At 35.1% G+C, this 23,629-nt stretch overlaps 1 protein-coding gene and 1 long non-coding RNA gene across 3 annotated transcripts; one reads left to right on the top strand and one right to left on the bottom strand.

The window, feature by feature from the left end:
* Positions 1-23: 23 nt before the first annotated feature.
* On the bottom strand, positions 24-7,610 carry LOC132313444 (zinc finger protein VAR3, chloroplastic). 2 transcript variants are annotated; one of them, XM_059812210.1, is made up of 6 exons: positions 7,022-7,610; positions 6,813-6,930; positions 3,074-3,357; positions 2,539-2,637; positions 693-2,444; positions 24-420 (listed from the first exon to the last, which is right to left on the bottom strand). In XM_059812210.1, exons 1-5 carry the CDS (start codon positions 7,462-7,464, stop codon positions 731-733), a joined length of 2,658 nt encoding a protein of 885 aa, XP_059668193.1. In that variant the 5' UTR covers positions 7,465-7,610; the 3' UTR covers positions 24-420; positions 693-730. The 2 variants fall into 2 exon arrangements, with proteins under 2 accessions (XP_059668193.1, XP_059668192.1); XM_059812209.1 differs by lacking the exon at positions 24-420 and having other exon boundaries at positions 543-2,444; positions 7,022-7,609.
* Positions 7,611-8,318: 708 nt separating this feature from the next.
* LOC132313443 (uncharacterized) lies at positions 8,319-18,541 on the top strand. Its single transcript, XR_009483427.1, has 5 exons — positions 8,319-9,141; positions 16,623-16,828; positions 16,911-17,136; positions 17,901-17,972; positions 18,470-18,541. It is a non-coding gene; the product is annotated as an uncharacterized LOC132313443 (long non-coding RNA).
* The last annotated feature ends 5,088 nt before the right edge of the window (positions 18,542-23,629 follow it).

Below are 23,629 nucleotides of genomic sequence, written 5' to 3'. Positions count from 1 at the left end.
GAAGGGGGAAGTAGGAAAAGTATATGGTATCTGGCAACCTTGTCTTCAACTTATTTGAAATGTGGACTCTTCTCAAAACTATTAATCATCCATGTACGACATTTAGACAATACGGTACGTGTCCAACACATTTATTTAATTAGACATGTACCTGAAAAATGTATACCTAGTACAATAATTTTAATTTTGTTTTATTAGAGTCTCAAAACGAGTTAAATGCCTGTTTAGGACGCAATGCTACACCAAAATGCTATTTTATTCTAGAAAGTAAAAGAAATTTATATATATATATATATATATATATATATCAATATTAGACCGTGTCCTTGTACCCTTCTGTTTTGAGAATTGACGCATCTTACTCTCCAATACATACCCCACCCGACCTGCGTACCCAATTCCAACTTGTGTTCCTGCATGCTGGAAAAATGGACCATTCCGGACCAAAACAAACGATCATTGCCGGAACAACCAAAAAGCACAAAATATTTATTCTATAATCCTGTTTGTGCATCAAAATGAAACAATTCTTAGCACCAAAGTGAAACAAAATTTGTAACTATCATAAAACCTCAACAAAAATGATCACATAAATGTTCCCAACACCCCAAAATGTGATAATTATAATACACATTCAAAATAATGTCTTATTCTTAAATACAGTGATCAAAATTTGCCAAGAGAATAATTACCTAAGTGAGAGTCTCACAAGAAATCGCTCCCATGTTTTTCAGTTTTTGTCATTTTCTTTCTCCGGAGAATTGGAGCTTATAATTGGAAGATTCCTTTTATACTGAGGAGATGTCAACCTCCTCTCCAATGGTGTTTTCCTCTTGCTTACTACAAACCTGTTCACCCCTTTACGCATGGGCATTATTGATGGGAAATCTTCATCAGGGATCTGGCTCAGCTCAGAGATATCCTTGATCTGGGCAACACGACGGAACCACCTCTGTGCCTTAGCCTCTTCTGACATGTCTAAAGGATCGGGTTCCTTTACTGCTGATCCCTCCAAGCTTTTCCCCGTCCAGCTACTCCTAACATTCTGATTTTCAGTTGGTCGGGGTAAACTTCCAGCCATATTTGTACCTTCGGTTCTATTATCTTTCCCACTATATCCAGTACTCCAACTATCCTTGCTATTAGTCTGAAAATTAGAGGAGGAGTTTTGAATTGGATTTTCACTGATTTGTGTCCTGTAAGCAGCACCAGTTTCTCTCTCATTTGAACTACCTACATAAGACTCTGAAGTCCACCTCCCAAGACTGGTCTGTTTATTTTCCACTTGTTTTGTATCAGACACCCCTATTTTGACATTATCGAGATTCTCAGGAAGTTTTTCTGGTTTCGTAGAAATGGAAGAACTTTCACCTGTAGCTTTAAATACAGTTTCATCTGCCTCAGTTCGCTGCTCTTTGTCCTTTTTAGCGAAGTAATCGGGCGGGAATGGGACAAAGGGAACAAAATTGGTATTGCCTGCTTGCTCCATGGCCATTCGTCTTTTGTACATTGGTGAAGTTAAAGAACGATCTTTCTTCTTGCTGACCACAAATCGATTTTCTCCTTTACGCATTGGCATAATCTCTGGGAAGTCCTCATCTGAAATCTCACTTGCCAGATCTGTAACATCATGCAGCTCTGCTACCCTCTTAAACCATCTCTCTGACTTTCCAGCTTGGTCCTTCTCCTTATCCTGGTTCTCAGCCTGACTAGCTGGCATTTCAGAAGAGTGCAACCCATCTCCTGATCCTGCAGACTCACTGTTCCCTGAAACATGACCTGTCTGCTCACGAGTGGCTTTCAAAGAGAGAGATTCAGGGTTTTCTGTGTCCCCCTTCTCATTGTCCGTCCTTGAATTTTGAGATTTTTCAGCAAACGTGTCAGCAGGTAATGGCACAAATGGAACATAACTGGAACTGCTCTCTTTGGAATGTCCGTTCCGTAAAGAAGCTGAACTCAATCGTGGAAAGGAGCTGTTCTCTGTCTCAGCATTTTGTCTAACAGTTTGAATTTCATCCAAACTTCTGTTGAAGGTCTTATTTGCATCCCGAGTTTGAATATGATTACCCGTAGAAGAACCACCATCTCCTAAGTTTCTTTTATATTGGGAATCGGCCAGTCTCCTTTCCAGGGATGTCTTCCTCGTGCTTACAACAAACCTGTTTACCCCTTTCCTCAACGGCATGATTTCAGGAAAATCTTCATCAGCTGCAACTTTGCTCAAATCAGATGCATTGTCCGGTTGAGAAACCTTACTAAACCACCGCTGTGCCTTCTCTTCATTGTCAGCCAACCGGCTATCGACATCACCCTTATTTGCATAGTCCCCATTACTATATCCCAAACCTGGTCTGGAGTTTCTAGTGCCGAATGAAGCCTCTCCAGGTCGTTTGCAGTCACACCTTAAGCATACCAAGTTCCTCCCATAATTAAAGAAATCACATCTGGAGTGACCAAAAAAAAGAGTTAATGTCACCATTTGACATTCTAAACAGATATGGGATTATTAGTTAGGCAGAGAAAGTAGGCAATTCTCACTGAGGACACTCCCACTCCCCACCAGTCAGCTGCCTTTTTGGTCTTGCCTCCTCACATTCAAGGCATTTAATGTTCCTTGCAAAATTCATGAAACTGCACCTGCTCAAAACAGATTATAGTAAAAAAAGTTGACCAACAGAAAGCATGCCACAAACAGCCATGCAAGAATCCAGCATTTCAAACAAGATCCGGTTAATATAGTGTTAAATCAAAGAGTAAAAAAGGCATGTGCATGAAGGTGCTACTTGCACAAAGAAAGTAAAATATCCATATACAAGCACTGAAAATGCCAAAATGCTATAATCATAGAAACTGAAAAATAAAAACTTCATATGGATTAAGTTTGGGGCAAGTAGGATACTGCCATACCGTTACTATTTTGTGGAGAAAGGTAAAACAAAGGAAAGGATATTTGGGCAATATCCAACACCTCTTTTCATTTCAATTTTTTGTCCAAGAGGTCCTGGTGTTTGTCCTTTTCTATCCAGTAGCAGATATTGCATAGAAGCAAAAAGGTATCTGAAGAACACCATACCTTGGGCATATCCAATCACCTCTTTTCATTTCAATTTTTTGTCCAAGTGGTCTGGGTGTCTGTCCATATCTATCTGGTAACTGATACTCCATAGAAAAAGAGGTCTTCAATTCCGGAATGTTGCTGCTCACCTCAGCCAATTGTATCAACAGATTACGAACAGATGACTCAACAAGCTTTCCATTGTATAGATTGTTGTTCTCTGAAGAAACACTAGGATTGCTTGCATAACTCAATAAATACTTCATCAGATCAACCATGTGTATTTCTTCAAATTCCAACACCTAAATTTCAAGAAAGAATTAGTCGTGTGGGAGGGGAAATAGATGAGTACTTGTTACTTCAATACCTAAATCAAGAATGGAGTACACGAATGTCCTGAGATCAGCAATAAATCAAAATCACCAAAATCGCACTTTACCAAAGAAATTGTTATCCAGCAAAAGAATTGCTACAAATTGTTATCCACCAAAATAATCAACAGATATTTTTCACAAGTTGTCCAATGATCGATCCAGAAGTTTTAAATTGAACAAACAAATCCTACATCTTTGCCCGGAAAAAATTATCCAAAGTAGTAGTTTCAAATTATAAACAATACACATAGTCCCCACATTTCCCTCGTACAAACTATTTAATAGAATACTCTTCTACAAAGAAACCATATTTGTGGCTGAAAACAAGATCTCTACAGTTTTAGACACTCATGAGTATAATTCATGCCCAACACATGTTAATTTGTCTATAATATGAGATAAATTTCTTGAGTTGTAACAAGTCTCAATGTTGAGACAAGAAATCTTTTTTGTTAGTGTTGATATGTTGATTGACTAAAGAAATGAGTTTTCAATCCGCATGATATATGACAGCGGGGGGAAGAAAAAAAAAAAGTGCTGGATCTTAAACAGGTGGTTCTTGAATTTTAGCAGTTTCCTTAAATGATTCATGACAGGTTTAATAGGAAAACATAAAGGATACTTGCCACAAGAAGTTAAGAGAACTGCGAGGAGCTACTTTTTGCACTTGCAAAAGTGGACGAAGCAAATAATTGAATGATCTGGCCATATGATATTACGTTATAAAGAGTAGTACCTCTATTTTCCAGCACCTGGATTGTAGTTCTTGCATTTTCTTGCACCTTTCTTATCTTGTTCCTCAATTTCCATGTACTTCTCCTTTTCCTCTACATGCCAACTGGTGACCATTATTTTCCTCTTCATTTTAACGGACTGTGAGTTGTATTTGTTTATCTGAATTCTCTAAGAAGTAATACACATCTTTATTCATTTCATGCAATTTATGCTTTGATCATTTAATGTATGCAACTAAATTTCATTAAGTATCGCGCAGTTAAATTTGAAGCCCTTTTAACAATGAATGAATAACTTAGCTAAAGGAACCTCCTATTCCTTCTCATATTCACCTAAAGAATATCGCATGGCCAAAATCAACCAATCCAAAGGAGTAGTTGATCACACATCAAAGCCCTCCTAAGCTTTTCGCGCCTGATTAAATTATTCATAACAGAAATGGGAAATGTTGAGTAAGAGTTGCATCAATATTTCAGAATGCTTAAAATACAGTCATGGAACAATAATGGTGACCCAGTAATAGAAAATCATCAACACGCTAGATATAAAAAACCAATTTTCCCTCTATTTCATTTTTTTTTTCTTTCTTCAAGCCAACATGCCAAAATTTACTCAGTTTACTTTATAAAATGCTATATTTACCTTCCAACAGTAGAGTTAAAACAGGACCTGATCATCTATTCTGACAGAAAAATGGTTATGTTTCCATGACCATGCAGTTGGACTTCAAAATTTTATAAAAACAATTAATTTGAACTTCAATGTTCATGTAAATTAAATTACTAATTATCTCTGTTCTTAGTTTTAAGAAATATAATTTTTTATAGATGAACTGCGGAAACTTCTCTTGGGCAGTTTGATTATAAAAAAAGTAGACCCCCTCCTCCTCTCTAATATGTCATTTGAGAGAGAGAAATTTATTCCATTGGTGCGGATGACAAATCTCATGCTGTGTGTATTCCATACCCAGCTCAAGGAGACACAAAACCCAATGATCAAGCTAGCAAAACTTTTTTTTTTGATAAGTTATCAAGCTAGCAAAACTTCTTCACTACAAAGGCTTCCACATAACTTTTGTCAAAACTGAGTACAACCATAAGCCCAGACCATCCTTGACTACCTCCCTCATTCTGATGTGGACACCACCCAAGACATCCCCTCTGTCTTTGAGTCAACATCAAAGAACTTATTACTACCTTTCTGCAACCTCCCGTCCAATCAAACCTCAACAACTCCTCGTCTTCCAACATCATGCATAGTATAATATCCAATGGTATCATGAACTTCACTCTCAGAGCTACAAAGAGCTCAGATCCATCATCCATGATTATTGTTCTGGATGACAAGTACTTGTGGATTCTTGGGTTATACACAGTACATCCATCTGGAGGCTCCACCAGATGGTAACTCACCATAAAGCTCTGTTGAATTTTATAAAATGTGTTGAAGAACAGTTATCCTAATTCTTCGGGGTCACAAAGATATCATCAAATTTAAAGTGGTTCAACCAATTTTTTTGATAAGTCATCATAAAGCTATGCCAATCCTTTGAGTGTGTCGAAAAATTAATTTCCTTCGTCAAATCAGATTTATTGGCACAAGTGCATTCTATCACATCATTTATCTTCCCACATTTGTGTGTTCTTATAATGGTCAAACTAAGAGCTTGGCTGTCATATTGCACCTATGAGCCCATGACACCAGCATAATTATGCACCCAAATTAAGTTATGGAGATTTTCTAAATTTATTTTCATTTTCAAGTTATTCTCTCCTTCATAAGTTTTTCAAGTAAATAAAAGAAAGAAAGAAAAAAGCAAAAAATAAAAAATAAAAAAATGGAAAGCAAAAAGAAAAGAGATCCCAACATGCATTCCAAACTTATATTGTGTTTCAAGCTCTAACTAAGCATTCAAAATGGACCCATTGGGCCATCTTACAATGAAAATGATATTATCCTGTTCTGTCCTAGTAGAATCATGAACTATTCCAATTGTGTCTCAAATACTAGCCATATCTGAACTAAAATTCAACAAACATACCACTTGCAGATGCTGCACTAATAGCACCACATGCCAAACACAACTACCAACAATAATCCATCACCCCTCGCACAAACATCTCCTTCCAACCTCTACTGCTACTAGCAATGCTCCCCAAATTTCATATCACCACCATCACATAATCATCAACACCACTTATTCCAGCTCTCTTCTTTTTGCTAAACACCTATATGCATAATTTTATCCATTCTTTCAGCAAATAAGGCAGGTTCAAATTTCTATTACAGCGCCAAAAGAAATATTCCACCCATCCCATAATAAGTGTCAAGCTTTCCATTTTGTGATGTCCCAAAACAAGTGTCTACTTTTCTTTTTGAAATGCTTCAAATTTAAGCTTTCTTAGATTGTCCTTAGGCTTCGAAAATGTTATCAAATCAATAAAGTAAAAGTTTAAATTTGTTAGGTTAGTTTTGTAAGTTGGATTCACATAGATCAACACTGATTATAGGACAAAGGAAGTAAATACTAAATAAACAGAAAGCTATCCCAACACCATGAACTTAAACCATTTCTATACAAATGAAACAATTAAAAAGCCTACATTTCAAGCAGAACTTCATGAGCATAGAAATACTATTTGGCTTACATTGCTTCTGCTTCTGTCCATAAAAGGCCTCATCCTTCTTGCAGTGTCAAGAGCATTTTTGAACAGAAATGGCGTTCCTTTTTCTACAACCACCTCGATGTCTCTCCTAGAAAGTGACCTGTACCCAAGAGAGAGAGTTAAGTGCTTCAATAGAAACATAAATAAAATTATATATAGTTAAGGAGACAAGAAAAGAGGAAGCAACAAACCTCACAAGATCGGAACGATGACGAGCAAATGCCAAACACGCGCTTGCAGCATGAACAAAATGGTTTGACAAATTCTCATACGCCACAAATGCGTCTTCCTCAGCCCCTATTCCGTGCCCCTGATACCTACAAGCATAGAGGTTGTCTACGAGTTTAGACCATTCAGGCCATGGGTGCGAAGCCGGAGAGTTGGGGGATGAGAAGTCGAGGGAGTCTCCAAAATGGCTGGTCTGGGTATGAATTTCTTTTTGAGAGGCTCTGAGTAGGAAAACTGAATTGGTGCGACAAGTGGTAGTAGGAGAGTGAGGCAGGTGGTGAGGAGTGACAGAGAGGGACGATAACCGGAAATGGCGAGAATGGCGAGCGATTCGGAGGAGTGAGGGACGCAAGTGGAGAGGGAATGGGGTGGTGAGCAGCATGACGAACCTGGAGGCACCGGCCATAGCGGCCGGAACTGTATTTAGAGATGGCGGGAAAGAGCGCAGTGTACGGTGGAAGAAGGTGGATGAAAAAAAACCTAGGGCTAGGGAAGGAAAGGAGTCAGCTCATCACGCTGTGGCTAAACTCCCAATCCCTTTCTTTCAGATTTAATTTGAGTACCGTATAGTTACAATGATTAAAATGACAGTATTAACTTAAAAAATATACGGAATATTGTTATAATTAAATATTAAAACTATAAAATTTTCACTATATTTAAATTTTGATCATAAAATTAAAAATATGTTTAAATTTTGATAATAAAATTAAAAATATGTGTCAGAAAATCTTTACGTTTTTTAAGAGTGCTTTACATTTTTTAAAGGGATTATTACATATAAATGGGGTTAGAGTTTCATATTTACCAAGAGGCTGAGTCAAAGTCTCATATTTCTTAAAAATGAGGTTGACTAAATTGATGACATGGCACATGAATTATTACTGTTTAAAACTTGTGGTGCCTAAAATGCCCTTCTCACTATTCCAGCACATTTACCTTATTGCCCCCGTTTAATTTAGTCACTCAACTCTAAAGCATTGTTGCCCTAAAATACACAGTCACAAATCCAGCGAAGCAAGCCCAGGCAAACACAGCATCACCGAACATGGAACCCTAACCCTCCCTCATCTCATTCGTGAAGAGCCCTTAAGAGCCCTCTCTCTCTCTCCCCCCATCTCTGTAACAGGATTGAAGCGTAGCCGTTGAGCCCTAACCCTCATTCAAGCCCTCTCTCTTTCCCCCTCTGTAACAGCAAAGCACTTCTCCACGTCTAACCGTCGTTGGTGCGCCCTCTCTGTAACCCAGCGAAGCACTTCTGCCATTCATTTATTGTTGTTCTAGTAATATGGTAAGTACTCTCTCCCTCTTAACACACACACGTTTATATTTTAGATGATTATGGTCCTGATTTAGTGTTATAATTTTTTTTTTTTTTTTTTTTTTCCAATTGGATGTCTGATTTTCATGTAGGTTATGTTTATATATATTCTCCTCTTATAATTTCTATTATGCAATCATATATATATAATTTCTATTCTGCAATCAAGATTGTTGTTGCTCTGTTTGTTGTATATGTTTGAAATGTGCGTAACAAAATGTTGCTCTCTTGTGCGTGACAAAATTAATTTTTAAAACTCAGTTTTATCCCACCAACAAAGGCAAAATTTTCATAAAGTAGATACTTAATTAATCAAATGTTTTTTTTTTTATTTTTTATTTTTCTTCTTCTTCTTTTGTAATTAGGTTTGCTTGTTTTTGAAGAGTTCATGCTTTCTTTATACGTTGACTGAACTGAAATCCCAAATGTTATCCTACAATCTTTCCACTAGCATGGGTTTTCATACTTAAAATACTCGGAATTTGCTGAAGAAAACATAATTAAACAGGATAAAAAACAAATTTCCATGCATGTCCTTTGTTACCTGCTGAATTTTTTTTTATAGAACATTAATCTGATCTTAAAACTTAAACATTGTACTGTTAATGCCTACCTGTGTATAGTAGAGATTCAATGTCCCTAAATCCAAATAATTCATGTTCTTTAAATTTACTAGGACCATGTGGAAGCAAGTGGCAGTACGTGTGGTGCCTACAGGCTTTTTGTTGGATTTCACTAGTTAGCTAACTAGCTTGTGCCAAGGTAACAAGCTTAAATCCTATCTTCATAAGTCATTTGCTCTGGAGACCTTATGATACAATCAATGAATGTAAACTGTAAAGAGGCATGCATGTGATAGTCTTTGGGTAGGGACACTTGTTATCAAATGTTTGTGAAATCTACATTCCCATTTGCATTTGCTTAGTAAAAGAATTGTTTAAGATTACTAGTATTGGTTCTACAATATTAAATTAAAAACAAGTTTTTCATACATACTATATTTGTTGTGGTTTAGTGGTTGAAATGTAATTAAATATAAAATTTGAGTTTGGTTCAATTAAATGAAAATGCTTTATAATAATTTCATGATTAATATCTTGGGTGTTAAGAATCACTAATAAAGATTTTAGTTCTCAATATAAAACAAAAGGGAAGAAGCTACTCTGTTTGTGCCTTATAGATGAAGTAACAAATCTTCATGGTTATGCTATGATTTGTGCCTTAGCTTACAAGGTTGGAAGTCTTTGGTAAATGTTTTCACTAGGGAAACATAGCATTTTAGAGCATGTCAGTGATGGCCTTGGTGTCTGATAATTACCAACATTTAAATAAATTAGATAAATAATTCTTTTTAGTAGACTGATTGAATATGTTAACATTTTTAAACGATTAAAAAATTTAGTCTAAGATATTGCCATGCAATGACCAGAAATGGAAAAGATTTCTTCACCATCTGTTCATGAAATTTGAATGGTTTTAAACAACAAATTTCTAGATATGCTTACAAGTTCCCCCCGCCCCCCCCCCCCCCCCCCCCCCCCCCAACCGGTGAAGAGTGCAAGCTGCTTTATACCTAAGCCCAAATTCAGTTGAAAATACAAGACACGAACAATAATGGGAAAACTGTTATATGACCTTTACGTCTAAATTGTATTTACGGGAAAAGAAAGAGAGAATGAAAGAAAGAAGTAAATTTCGATCAAAATTCTGTCCAAGACTGATGCTTTGGAAGTTATTTAGTTTCTAACGAGATGAAAAAGAGAAAATATAAAGCAGTAGGTAGTTATCTAAACACCAGTTATATAAATAATAATAAATAAATAAATTAAGTACTTATTCAGTTTTATCAAAAGGGATGCAGAAAAACTCCTCCGAAGATAAACATATTGTCATAAAACAAGACATAGCATTGGTAATACTAATACCTCTTCGGGCGTTGATTCTTCTTGAATAGCCGAATTGGGTCATAACCCTCCAAACACGCCGCATAAATAATTATCCTGACATTGAAATTCAAGCAATTTTCAACCCATCAAAGAACCAAAACAAATAGCCCGAACTTTCTATATATATACACACACAGAAAAACAAAAATTGGTAAGAGGGGGACATAGAAGGTGATCTCTCTGGCGGCTCTGGGGCTGCAAAACCTGCCACTCTCGTCAATTCTGGGCAGCATTTCTCTGGGAGATGAGAGAGAGTTTGCCGATTTTTTAAGAACTTCCCCAACAGCCGTGAGAGCTGAAGAAGTGCGAAGAGGAGAGCTTAATAGAGAAATTAAGCTTTCTGAGAATTAGGTTTTGAGTAGCATTCTCTATACCAGATCAGAATATGACACCTCTTTGCATTATTTGGAATCAAAGTAGAAATAGAAGTTAGAACTAAATTGAAGAGTAACATTACTTTTTGTATAAATTGAAGAGTAACACTACTTTTTTATCTAATATATTCTACACCCGTGCATATATATAAATATATTGTGGAACATACATATTAAATTGATGACTTAATATGAATGCCACAATTAAACACACTACCTTAGGGGGGGTATTCCCAAAGTTTCTCATTTTATCTGTTCGATTTTCTAATAATAGATAATAAATAATCTCCTATTGTGTACAGAATCACAACACTTACTCCAAAAACATATTATATATATATATATATATATATATATATATATATATATATATATATATATAATATTGTGAGTTGAGTTGAGAATTTCACTTGATAGAGCTTTGATGTCAAATAAATAAAGAAAGACAGGTTTCATAAATGAGGAGTGAAGAGGTTGAGGGAACACTGACAATATTTCTTTGTATTTTGCTCTGTTTTGAAAAGGCTACATGAGAGAGCTCTCTCTCTCTCTTTGAGGTGGATCTGATTTTTTTGGTCCAAAACTCTGGCACTACAATCAAACCAAAGACACCACCTTTATGTGAAGGTGAATACGGATACTACATGTCTTTGCACTAGGAAAGGAATCAAAATCAAAATCAAAATCAAAATCAAAACAGCTAATGGGTGATTTAAAGTTTTCAATGGGAAACAGATAAGTGTAGTACTACTAAAGTCTGTTTTAAGAGAAAAGCCTTCAAACATGGTAGAGTTTATAGATTTTTGTGGGGATTGCCTTATTAAATCTGCCTATGCTCTTTTAGCTGCATTATATATATTTCTCGCAATCGAGATATACATGGTTTTACCCCACTAATTCTCGGAGCTCCCAAAGAATTATTTGTACTCATGAAAGCGTAGTCTCAAAGAATTATTTGTACTTATGAGGAATCTAATTTTAAATCTGGTGCTTCATGTACTTTTATTTTTTGATTTTCAATTGTATCCAAACATCTTATTTTTTTATATTTCCATTAAAATGGTATCTCTCTTTGATTTTGGATCATGTGTGTGATTATGAAATTATGTGTTGATTTGTAAGGTTGCTTTCAGCTTTGGACAAAAATAAAATGAAATGCTCTTTGAATTATCGACTCTCAATTAACTATGTTGGCAGCCTATTGCAATCGATTAGAGTGATTAATAAATTCTTAAAATTTTGTTTCTTGTGAGGGAGGGTCTAATTTTGTAATTTTGCTTTAATGGTATTTGATAGTAACAGAAAAATTCAGTAAGTTAATATTTATATTTGGTTTTATACTAAGTCGCATAAAGTGGTAGATAGAGCGCAAAAGCAACAAAATTAAATTACAAACAAATCGTGAGAATGGGAGCTAGATTTACACCTGTTAAAAAGAATTGTATGACCTAGATTTTAACACAAACACACTTGTCATAGGCTAGCTACACCTATTGTAACTTCTGCGGCTAGCTATTGGTCACTGTTCTTGTTTGTTTGAGTGTGTTTGGATCATAAAAAAACAAACATATTTCAGCCACTACATGAATAGCTTCCCAATGAGATTGAGGAAAAACTTCAAGACAAAATGGCTGAGCTAAATCTAGTTTATGATTATGTTAAGTGCTGTTAGGAGGAGATTGAAACAGCACTGGACCGTCAATAAGCACATCAATCTTAAGAATCATAGTGTGAACTATACTCTAATACAGGTCCATAGAACACGTGTGCCATTAGGGGAGAGAAAACCCTAACGTACCTCGATTTGGAAGGAGAAAGAGAAGGAATGAGAGAAATGGTATAATAATACTTGTTTAACCTTCCAAACAAAAAACCTTTAGGAGTCATCCAAACCAACATGAATTTGTTCTAATTTTTACAAGAGTTAGGCTGATATATTTAAACATAACACGACTTTGTCATATATATGTATGTTTATACATGATTTTAACACACACACACTGGCCATAAGCCTAAATACCACACATTAACTAGTACATAATGGAACACATACACAAAACTAGTAGTAATCATGATGCAACTAATAAGCTCCATATGATCAAAGTAGTTTCACGGCTTATTTATCATTAAGCAGTAGTTGCCATGGACTGATATAGATATATATTCAAAGCATATAATTTTAAATTTTTAAGCTCATTACATCAACAAACTATCAAGACTTTCATTTTATTTTTGTCCAAATCTGAAAGCAACCTTACAAATCAACACATAATTTAATAACCACACACATGATCCAAAATCAAAGAGAGATACCATTTTAATGGAAATATCAAAATTTAGTTAAAACCATTAATACTGACCATGGTTATATCCATTTGAAATTTTAAATTGACATTGTCAGTTATAACCAATACACACCACAATATTGGTCGATAGCTATGAGTAGTATCAATTCACTCCGTTAGAAAATAATATCTATGTAAAATCAGCTATATCTGTATCTTCCTACAAAAAGAGTCAGACTAAATCAGCTATATCTGTATTCAAGCTATATATTCAAGGCTCTTTGATGACTGCAGACTAAATCCTCAGCAGAACGTAGGAATTTAGGAGTTAAAATTCAAAGCCACCAACACATAGGTAGTCCAATTAGTTTTTATGTATAATTAATTATTATAACTCAATTTAGATCAAGAATTATTCAAGATTGTTGCCTCTTTCTCAAATGGCATGTAGAGTATACCTCTGTGTAATATGTCTTTAGGCATCTACGCACATGATAGAATTGATGCAAAAGCTAGCAAACTCTATGAATGAGGCTTTTTTAATATATGTATTTAGCATTAATTTATAAAAAAAATGTATTTAGTATTAATTTATTATTCCAACATTCCCTTGTACTTGTCTCCCCCATTTTCAAGACTTACACATATAATATTTGTGTGTGAAAAATATTCAACACTCTGCTCTCTCTCTATTTAACTCTCAATTTTTTTATTTTCAATCTATATTGTCCCATTTAACTCTCTATTCATCTCATAATCTCCCTCATCTTGTATATATGTTTGTTGTACACATAGTGATACAATTATCTAGTAATCAATGGCATTGATTTTGTGGTTGTATTTTGATTTGAAAAAGGTCTGTAGTGTGTGTTTAGGAAAAGTTTAATCTTGACACCGCCTATCCCTATTGAGGGAATTAGTAGTGTTTCGGTGTAAATAGATCTCTAAATTACATTATATAATTATGATATTTAATTGTTTTATATTTCATTTTTTTTTGAACTTCATATTTAGTTTTTTTTTTTAAACTAATGAGTCAATTTTCGAAGCAGTTGGACAAATGGATGAGAGACAAATTATATGCTATTGTCGATTTGATGGGAAAATTGACAAAAATGAGAATGGGGAAATTATATACATCGGCGGTGTCACAGACCCTTTTATGATAACAACAACAACAACATACGAATCATTTATAAATGAGTTACAACAACGTTCATCTTCAAACATGAGTGGTAAAGTCATATATTATACCACCGAATCTAACAAGAATGAACTTTTGAGGATGACGGGAGAATCTGGATTTAGAGTGATGCTTCTAGTGAGTGGTCCCATGCTAAATGTGTATATGGAAGATGCAGAGCCTGTAATTGCATCATGCACAATTCCTACTGATCATAGTGAGAGGTAAGACACATATATTTAAAGTAATACATTGATGTATGCGCTGCATAGGTTATGTGATTTTTAATATACCTTTTTATCCACTTGTAGACAATTTGTTGAAGCCACATCGCCAATTGGTCTTCTACAAAGTGTTGCGTCAACGTCTTCATTTCCTCCGATAAATGCGCATCGGGATTCTTTCCGACACATTGATGACATTCTTTGCGTGGATCAGCTTTTTGACAGCCTAAATGATTTCAAAGATGCACTCGTTTTGTTTGGTCTTCGTAATCATTTTCGGTTCAAGTACTTGGACAATAGCAGAAAATATTATAGAGTTGTGTGCGAGGTTAATAATTGTCCATGGAAATTATCAGCTGGTTGTGAAGGAAGTGGTGATATAGTGAGAATCAAGCGGTTTAATAATGTTCACACTCACACTGCTCAAGACATTTCAGATTATAAAGCCATTTTTTGGTCGAAGGAAATGGGTCGAGCTATTGTGAACAAGGTTAGGGACAATCCTAAATGCACCCCCAAGACTATTTCCACAGACATAAACGGTGAATTTTCTGCTAAAATGACTTACATGCAATCGTGGAGAGCTAAGGAGTGTGCACGTCATATCATTGAGGGAAATCCCAAGGATAGCTATATTTTAGTCCCGTGGTTGTGTGAACGAATAGCAGAATATATTCCTGGGACAATTACATCGTGGGAGTGCACGGATGATAGGAGATTTAAGCGAGTGTTTGTAGCTTATGGGTGCTCCATACGAGGTTTCATCAACTATTGCAGGCCCATGTTAGCAATCGATGCTTGCCACTTGAGTGGCAATTATAAAGGAACAATGCTTGGTGCAACGGGGTTCGATGCGAATGATGGCTTGTGGCCTTTGGCGTATGCTGTTGTTTCTTCTGAGAATGATGATGATTGGCATTGGTTCTTGAGCAAGGTGAAAGAGATTCTAGATGGTCGCATTGTGACAATCTTAACCGACAGGCATCCGAGCCTAATAAGTTGTATTAGAGATATTTTTGGCTCCCAGTACCACTCATGGTGTCTTCGTCACCTAACGGCGAATTTTTCTACATCCATTCTTGGGAGACAAAGTTTAGGATTGAGGGCTTCGGGTAAAGAGCATGCGAAAAAATTACTCGATAAAATTGCATATGCTCGAACTGTAGATGAGTATAAGAATGCATTGGCTGCCATGCGGGTATTTCGAGGGGAGTTATGCGATTGGGTTTTGGCGAATTCACCTGAACATTGGTCAAATGCTATGTTTACTTCCAAGCGTTGGGATAAATTATACACCAATCAAGCAGAGTCCTTCAATGCATGGGTGAAAGAAGAGAGGGTTTTTTCAATCACAAGGTTGATGGATACACACATGCAAAGACTCAGCAAATTTTTATACCAAAAGAGTTTGGACGTTCAGAAGTGGACTATCCCGGTTGGGGATCATATTGAGGAGAAAATAAAAAAAGAGCAAGAGTTAGCTCTTGGTTTTCAGTCGATGCGTGTTTCGCCTACTGAGTGTACAATATATGATCGAGACAGAAAACCATTCAGGGTGGTATTTGGCAGTGAAAATTCTTGTAGTTGTTTGAAGTGGACCATGAGTGGGATTCCTTGTTCGCATGCATGCTATGCCATCCATGAATTATCTTTAAATATTTATGAGATGGTTGATCCATGGTTTAGGGTTGAAACACAACAAAAACTATGTGAACATCTCATGTCTTCTGTCCCCATGCATGATATGCCGAATGCAGCTGCTGTTGCTGCTGCTGACGGTGAAGGTGCTTCCCATCTTAGGCCTCCTGCGGTAACACGTCCCCCTGGACGACCTCGTATTAAACGAATCGAATCACAATTTCAAAATGTAAGGTCGTTACACTGTTCGCGATGCGGCGAGAATGGTCATAATCGTCGAAAGTGCAAGGCTCCTATACCTGGATAGAATAGTTATATAATTGCTAATTCTAGTGGAGTTATTTTGTAAGGTGTTAAGGCCTTAAATATGGAATTATTTTGTAATTACTATTAATTCCTTGGAGCTCCCCTACTGCATTAGTATAACTATGTTGTGATAGTATTTCTAACTTATTTAGAAAACATTTCTAAGTATGATGTAACTTATTCTAAGTTGAATCTGTATTATTCGTCTGGTGGTTTATTTTGGTATTGAAATTATTTTCCTGGGTCCTCGTATGAGTCTCATGTGGAGTGTTATTTAAAAATCATAGGTGTGTGAGTTTTCTGGCAGCTGGAGGGTCGTGAAAGCAAGGAGGTTATGGGATTATGTGACAATGGACGGGCTTACATGTTACATGCTTACGGAAGGCTAGGAAAATAACATCATATTAAAGTCATTATGACTTGTTTCCTCACTATTAATTCCTTGGAGCTCCCCTACTGCATTATGACTGTTATTTCAACCACAATTTACCTCGTGAGTCTCTCTCTTCCTCACTTTCTTTGTGTCTCAAAAATTATATGAACATTGTGTTTACATTATCAACATTGTTTGACAGATGAGGCTGAATGGATAAATCAGTACAAAGGAAGAGTGTTCAGTTTAAACGACAAGCCTGTGGTGCATAAAATTTGGCTGCCGAATGAGGAATGCCCCAGATTGGCAATGTCTAGAGCCTTTGGGGACTACTTTATTAAGGATTTTGGACTTATATCCGTCCCTGAAGTGAGGTGTTGTCACATATAACCAGCAGAGACCAATTTGTTGTGTTGCGAACCGATGAGGTATGTATGGCACTTTTTGGTATTTATCACTTGTTCTTTTTTATACAATGACAAAGAAAAAGACTTGTTTGTTTCTCTATTAAATGTCCAAAAGATCACGTGAACGAATACGTTTCAAACTCACGAGCATAATTAACAATAATCACTTCAAATTATGTGATATCAGTTATTATTAATGAGTTTACAGGTTTTTGTTTTGGCTCAAATTGATTGGATTTTGAAATTAGTATGGATTTTTGAAGTTAATCTTAACATGCTGTGATCCTTGTTTTGTAAGCAGAATTCTTCCTATCTCTTCCTTCAAACCTTATTTAATCGGTAAGAAAATTTATTGATTTAAATTGATAGAAGAAAAATTGTGTGTTTAAGCTTCCAATGGACTTGGTTTCATGCAAATTGTTTGAGAATTTCTTTTTTATTGATTTTTCAAAGTGAAGTATGTATTTCTGGGAAAAATTGTTTCAAATAGATTTTTGGGCTTCCTTCTGATTTTTTGTTGTCCAAATTGTCCAATCATGTTTGATAGAATAAAAAAATAAATAAACAATAATAAAAAGGATTTTGCTATAATCTTAGTTGACTACTGTTACCCCATTTATTTATTTATTTTGTTTAGAGTCTTGCTTTTGGTTACTAGCGCCTAATAAAAAAGTTGTTTGCTCATATGTCCCTTATTTTTGAGTTTTTTCATTTAACCATCTCCACTTGTACAATATTTTGGTGTTATATTTTGTTTAATTGATTTGCATGTACTTCAAATGTAGTCTTCCCGCTAGGGGCTGGGAAGAGATAACAACGGGAGCGTCGATTGCATGGCTATCAAGTACATCAAATTTGTAAGTTATATGGTCTTTATGTTCGATAAAAATCTTTTATGATTGCACATTTGTAATGCTTTTTATACTCATACTCGGGGGGGTCACATGCCTTTAAGTGACCAATTTTATGGTGTATCATGAACTTTATTACCTTATTGCTACATCGGCCCATGTGGAGCCCATTTTTTTTTTTCTTGTTTTAAAATGTTGAAAGCATGGGAGTATGGGATCATCGTATGTGGAGGTTTTGATTGATTGTTGTGGAAGAGAAGTTGTTGATATGTTGTTTAATGAGTTAATGCAAGTTCTCACGTTCTTCGTACATGTTGATATGTAGAGGTTTTGCTAATTTTCTCTTAAACCCAACTCATTCATCAACGCTCTCTTGCTCTCTCTCTCTCTCTCTCTAGTCTTGTTCATCGTTTTGCTAGGATTTCTACTCTATTTTTATACAATTTTAATCCCTATATATATATATATATATGCTGTTCCTAAAACATCAATTTTGGATTCAGGAATTGGACACAAAAATGTCGCGATTCCCTCTCTCCGATCAGAAACTTCGAAGGCAAAATTTGTGCGAAAAAGTATGTGTTTCCATCTGCTTGTGTGTTTATGTATGTTCGCCAACCAATTGATATTTTCGGCTTTCTGTTTCGTTGCAATGAATTCAAGAAAACGAGAAAAGTTTAAATTCTTTTAGCTTTTGTATCGAATTCCTTTTGATTTTCTTTCTTTTGTTTGTCTTCGTGAATTTGTTGGACTTTTGGATTTACTGTGAACTACGGTTTCTTCGTCTACTATTTGAATGTTTCTTTTTTTTAGACGATATCTAGTGTTGTTTGCAATATCTTTAGATTTTTGTGGTTGATGTTCCCATTAATTTCTTGGATTTTGATTTTTTTTCACGTAAGGGTTTCTTTAGCATATTTGGATGGTTTATTGTCTACGAATATGAGTTTTCAGGAATTTAGGGTTTATTTGTTCAACTTGTATAGATTCTGCACGACTAGAATTTTTGACATCATTAGATAATTTTTTGGATGGTTTGGATTTCCATGGGATTCAACATGAAGATTCAGGGAAAACACACTCAATATGTTTTTGTTTCTATTTGTATAAATTTGGATTTACGTAGTTCTTTCTTTATTCAGAGAAATAGACCCAATAAAGTTTAAATAATCAATAGGTCCCATAATCTCTTGAGAGAGGTGCAATGAGATTGTGATCAAAGACACATCAAATAGAAGAAGTGAATTCAAATATATTTGATAATGAAGCAATAGGTATAGCCATTTTTGGGCTTTCCTTTCACAATTCCTCATTGGGGGGATCCACAACACTTCTCCCTTTTCCCCTTATAACTTCCTCCCACTAATTCGAATTAGGTCTAGCCGTCCTCCTTCATTCTCCATTTTTGTGTATGCTTAGTAGTGGGCTTAGAAGAGCAAGATTGGGTTGAATGACCAAAAGATTCACAATCTAACATCTGTGACTTCTCATATAGCTTCCTCTCTATATATACCAGTCTCGAACCTTGACCAGTGGGTTTATAATTCAAACCATAAGCCAACAGGCTATAAGGTGAACCGGTAAGCATTTTCATTTCTCCAGTTGTTAGGTTTCTAAGTGAGGAAAATAGATAATAATGTAATATTATCATATGTCCTATTGTCTTGGATTACAAAGAATTTTTACTCGAAAGGAACCAAAATAGTTGTAGAAGACAGTAACGATAGTTTCAGGTTTTGTTTTTGTGTTCCATATAAAGAAAATATTACATTTCAAAATATACTCTCTTTATTTATTTAATTTTTTTTTTAATATCTTTGCCTGCCTTCTTTTGTCATCGCAATAGGCTTCACACTAATCTTGCTCCTGGGTTTTAAACTCTATGGCTGATTTTTTCCTGTCATTTTGCCTTTTTATATATATATATATATAGGTTTTATTGGAAATTCACACTAATCTTGTTCTTTTGGGATGGCAGCTGGATAGGTTTATTCCCAACCGATCTGCAATGGATTTTGATTTTGCACATTACATGCTCAACGGTGGGATGGTAAGAAAAGAAAGCCCAACACCATGCTCTCCAGCCAAAGAAGCTTACAGGAAGAGGATCCTTGCATTTTGTGTGGAAAAAGAAATTGGGCTTCTGTCAGTTTCTCTAACTGCATTTTGTGTGGAAAAAGAAAAACTTAAAGAAAAACATGGGTTTAAATGCAACACAACATGCATTTTTATATCCCATTTAAGTTCTGATAAAGTTGGTAGTTTCTTTTACGTTTTTTTTAGTTTGGAAGAGAACAAAGTCCAGTTTAGTGGTGAAGTGCAAGGTTGAATGAGGCATGTATCATTGAAGATTTTATTATACTGATATAATGCATAAAGTGAACTACTATGAAGGATTATGGCTTGTATAGTTGGCCTATATTTTAGAAAACAAATATTAGAACTAAGAGTATTATATTCTTTATTTGGAGTGAAATGAAATGTATTTATTGCAAATTGTCACATTTCTCATGATCTAGGCATTAGATTTGATTTTTCTGGTGCCACCTCTCCATCCTGTACTCTATTTTTCATGGTTTTTCTGAACAGCTAAGGACTTTGCAAGACGGGCATAGTTCAAGGGTTGGTTCTCTTGATATCCAATGACAATCACACACTGTATTAGAAAACTGTATTAGAAAATTAAAAGAAACCAAAAACTGTCTTGGTATGGATGATGGCTTTAGGATACTGCTGAAGAAAATACTAAAAAAAAATAAAATAAAATAACTGTGTTGGTGTAGGAGTGATCCCAAAGTAGGGTTATTAAAGAAATTAAAGACTCAAAAGGTGATGTTTAACTGGTTAATCTTGAAATATAGTTGCAGTTTCTTTGTCCAGTTCTTTTATGATCCTGTTTTCTTACCCCTTGTTAAAAATATCCTATACTGGATCTTGGTTCCCTTTACTATTTAGTCTATTACTACTTACATATCTTGTTCACTGATAATCAAGTTAAATTATACTTGTACTTGAGAATCCAATATAATTAATTGGTCTTTCTGGGTGTATACCAAAATTTACATGAAAATACAAAACCTTTGGAATTAAATTAGGCGGGTCACGGGGATTTAGACCTCCATTACCCAAATTAATTGTATGGGAAAGCAGTATTGTTTATCAGGAGTAGGCGGAATTAAGTTGCCTACTGCCCAAATTAGCACTAGGCTCTCTTATCTTGGTTTTGTTTATTTATGTATGTTATTTTGTTCGTACGTTTTGGTAGTAGTTTCTTCGCTACTTTTTGTTTGTCAATGATGATGATATCTATTTGATTCATAAATGACATTATAATAGTTTTGTTAAAATAAAGACATTAGATTAGTAAATTGTAATTACAAATAGGGATGTCAATAGTCTGCCTCATGACAACAATGGCACTATTTATAACTTTTTCAAACACTAAGGCTTTTTCTTGATGATATGACCATACCTCTTTATCTGCCATGGTGTAAGGCTGTTTTACATTATTTGGCTTTTTGTTCAATCACATGGCTAGACACAGAATGGGACTCTTACTGAATAAATCAGCTCTTGTAGATAAACAAAAGCAACCCACTTTCATATCTTATCATCACATGGCTAAAGTTAAAAATAGTGGTGGTAGGTGCATGAACTATTATGCAAAACACCCCACTTCCTGCCAAAGAGAGAGAGAGAGAGGTGTAAGTCCCTTTTGTCAAATCATCACATGGGTAAAACTCATTCACATGTCTGTGAATTGGGCATTGTAAATAGACATATGGCATATGCACAATGCCATAACATTAGCACTAGTAAATCTCAAGGACTGAGTTTTTTTGAGCAATAACGGGGAGGTGGAATTCATACAAAATACTGCATAAAATAAATAAAAAATACATACATTTCATATACATACTGCATAAAATTTAACTCAACTACTAAGTTTTTTTTAGCAATAACGGGGAGGTGGAATTACAAAGTCATCATCCCCTGTATCTGAATAATCTGACAACTCTGAAGCAACTTATAAGTCTGGATCATTAGTAATGGCTTGAATAACTTCAATTGGATCCTTATGCATCTTCTTTGCAATGGAAATGCTCTCATTCCTGCAACATCTGACATATAGATTTTTTAATAGCTTTGATCAAATATGAGAAAAAATAAAGATACTACATAATCAAAGTGCACTTAGAAATCTATTTAAAAAATAAATTAACATTATAATAGTTTTGTTAAAATAAAAACTTTAGATTAGTAAATTGTAATTACAAATACGGATGTCAATACTCTGCCTCATGACAACAATGCCACTATTTATAACTTTTTCAGACACTAAGGCTTTTTCTTGATGATGTGACCATTCATCTTTATCTGCCATGGTGTAAGGCCACTTCAAATTATTTGGCTTTTTTTTCAATCACATGGCTAGTCACAGAATATGACTCTCACTGAAAAAATCAGCTCTTGTAGATACACAAAACCAATCCACTTTCTCATCTTATCATCACATGGGTAAAGTTTAAAATAGTGGTGTTAGGTGTATAACACGACAACTATTATGAAGACACCCCTATCATGCCAAAGAGAGAGATGTGTAAGTCCCTTTTGCCAAATCATGATATGGGTAAAATTCATTCACATGTCTGTGAATTGGGCTCTATAAATAGACATATGGCATATGCACAAAACCATAACATTAGCACTAGTAAATCTCAGTTGTTGATCTATGGATCGAAAGTATATAGAACGAAAGTACTCGTTAAGAGATGCATGGATTGAAAGTAGTTGTTTTACATTCTCAATCGTTCTCAAAACTATTCCATTTATAATTCCTCACATCGATGATTCATTTTTTTTTGTAAAACTAACCTGGCATGTAATCATCGTCGCCTCCATCGAGATTTGGTGTGTATTTATTTTTCAATGTGTTCAAGTGTGTATTTATTTTTCCCTCAATAAACGTTTCAAAAGTGTTTTTACAAATGTACCCTGTATTTATTTTGCTATTATTTGGCTTCTATTCATTATAGCATTATAAGCTATTCCATTTTTAACTCCTCATATTTGAAACTATTCCATTTTTAACTCCTCACGACATTTCGTGAGGCCATGAGACCCCTCCGACGTATAGGATTTTGCTGCTTGCCATTGTCTTCAACCATCAAATGTTCTTCCTTCATATATAAGAAAATACTAGGAAATCTCCTCAGTATATATAATAAGATAGTAGGAAATTTTCGAACTCTAGTGAATTGTCTTCCATAAATTCATGCTAACCCTTGTAAAAATATTTTGTGTTATTAACCTCTCTCACTTCAACCCGCTACGATTTGCTTGCATAACTCCTAATTATAGACTTGGAAGGTAAAACTCTATCAAATTGCTTAAGGAACGCTGGTGGAAGTTGTAGTCGTTGAGAGCTCCGTTCCGGGAGAAAAACTTTGAAGAACTATGGACACAAATCAGGTAAGGAGAACTCTTTGCAAAGTACTATTTCATAATGGAACTGGCTTAAAAGCAGCTTCTTTACCTATTAGGGAGAGAATAATTGTTTTTAGGATATCTTATAGAAAAAAAAAAAAATTAGCTTATGTGTAATGTTTTAAGTGATGTTGGACTATATTTTGTATTACTCATTCCCTCAAGTTAGATAGATT

Source organism: Cornus florida, unplaced genomic scaffold (genome assembly GCF_030987335.1).
Source record: "Cornus florida cultivar Cherokee Brave unplaced genomic scaffold, ASM3098733v1 CherokeeBrave_3.0.0_Hap2_Chr06, whole genome shotgun sequence".
Taxonomy (NCBI): Eukaryota; Viridiplantae; Streptophyta; class Magnoliopsida; order Cornales; family Cornaceae; genus Cornus; species Cornus florida.
Note: the sequence above shows the minus strand (reverse complement) of the source record. Positions and strands in the feature narration are given on the sequence as shown.

What these genes read in the sequence shown, in the direction of transcription:
- LOC132313444 (XM_059812210.1), bottom strand. Translation starts at nt 7,464, where the DNA reads ATGGCCGGTGCCTCCAGGTTCGTCATGCTGCTCACCACCCCATTCCCT. An exon ending in CATCGTTCCGATCTTGTGAG is followed by an intron (nt 6,931 to 7,021) that starts GTTTGTTGCTTC and finishes TCTTGGGTACAG; the next exon opens with GTCACTTTCTAGGAGAGACA. An exon ending in TGGACAGAAGCAGAAGCAAT is followed by an intron (nt 3,358 to 6,812) that starts GTAAGCCAAATA and finishes CTTGAAATTTAG; the next exon opens with GTGTTGGAATTTGAAGAAAT.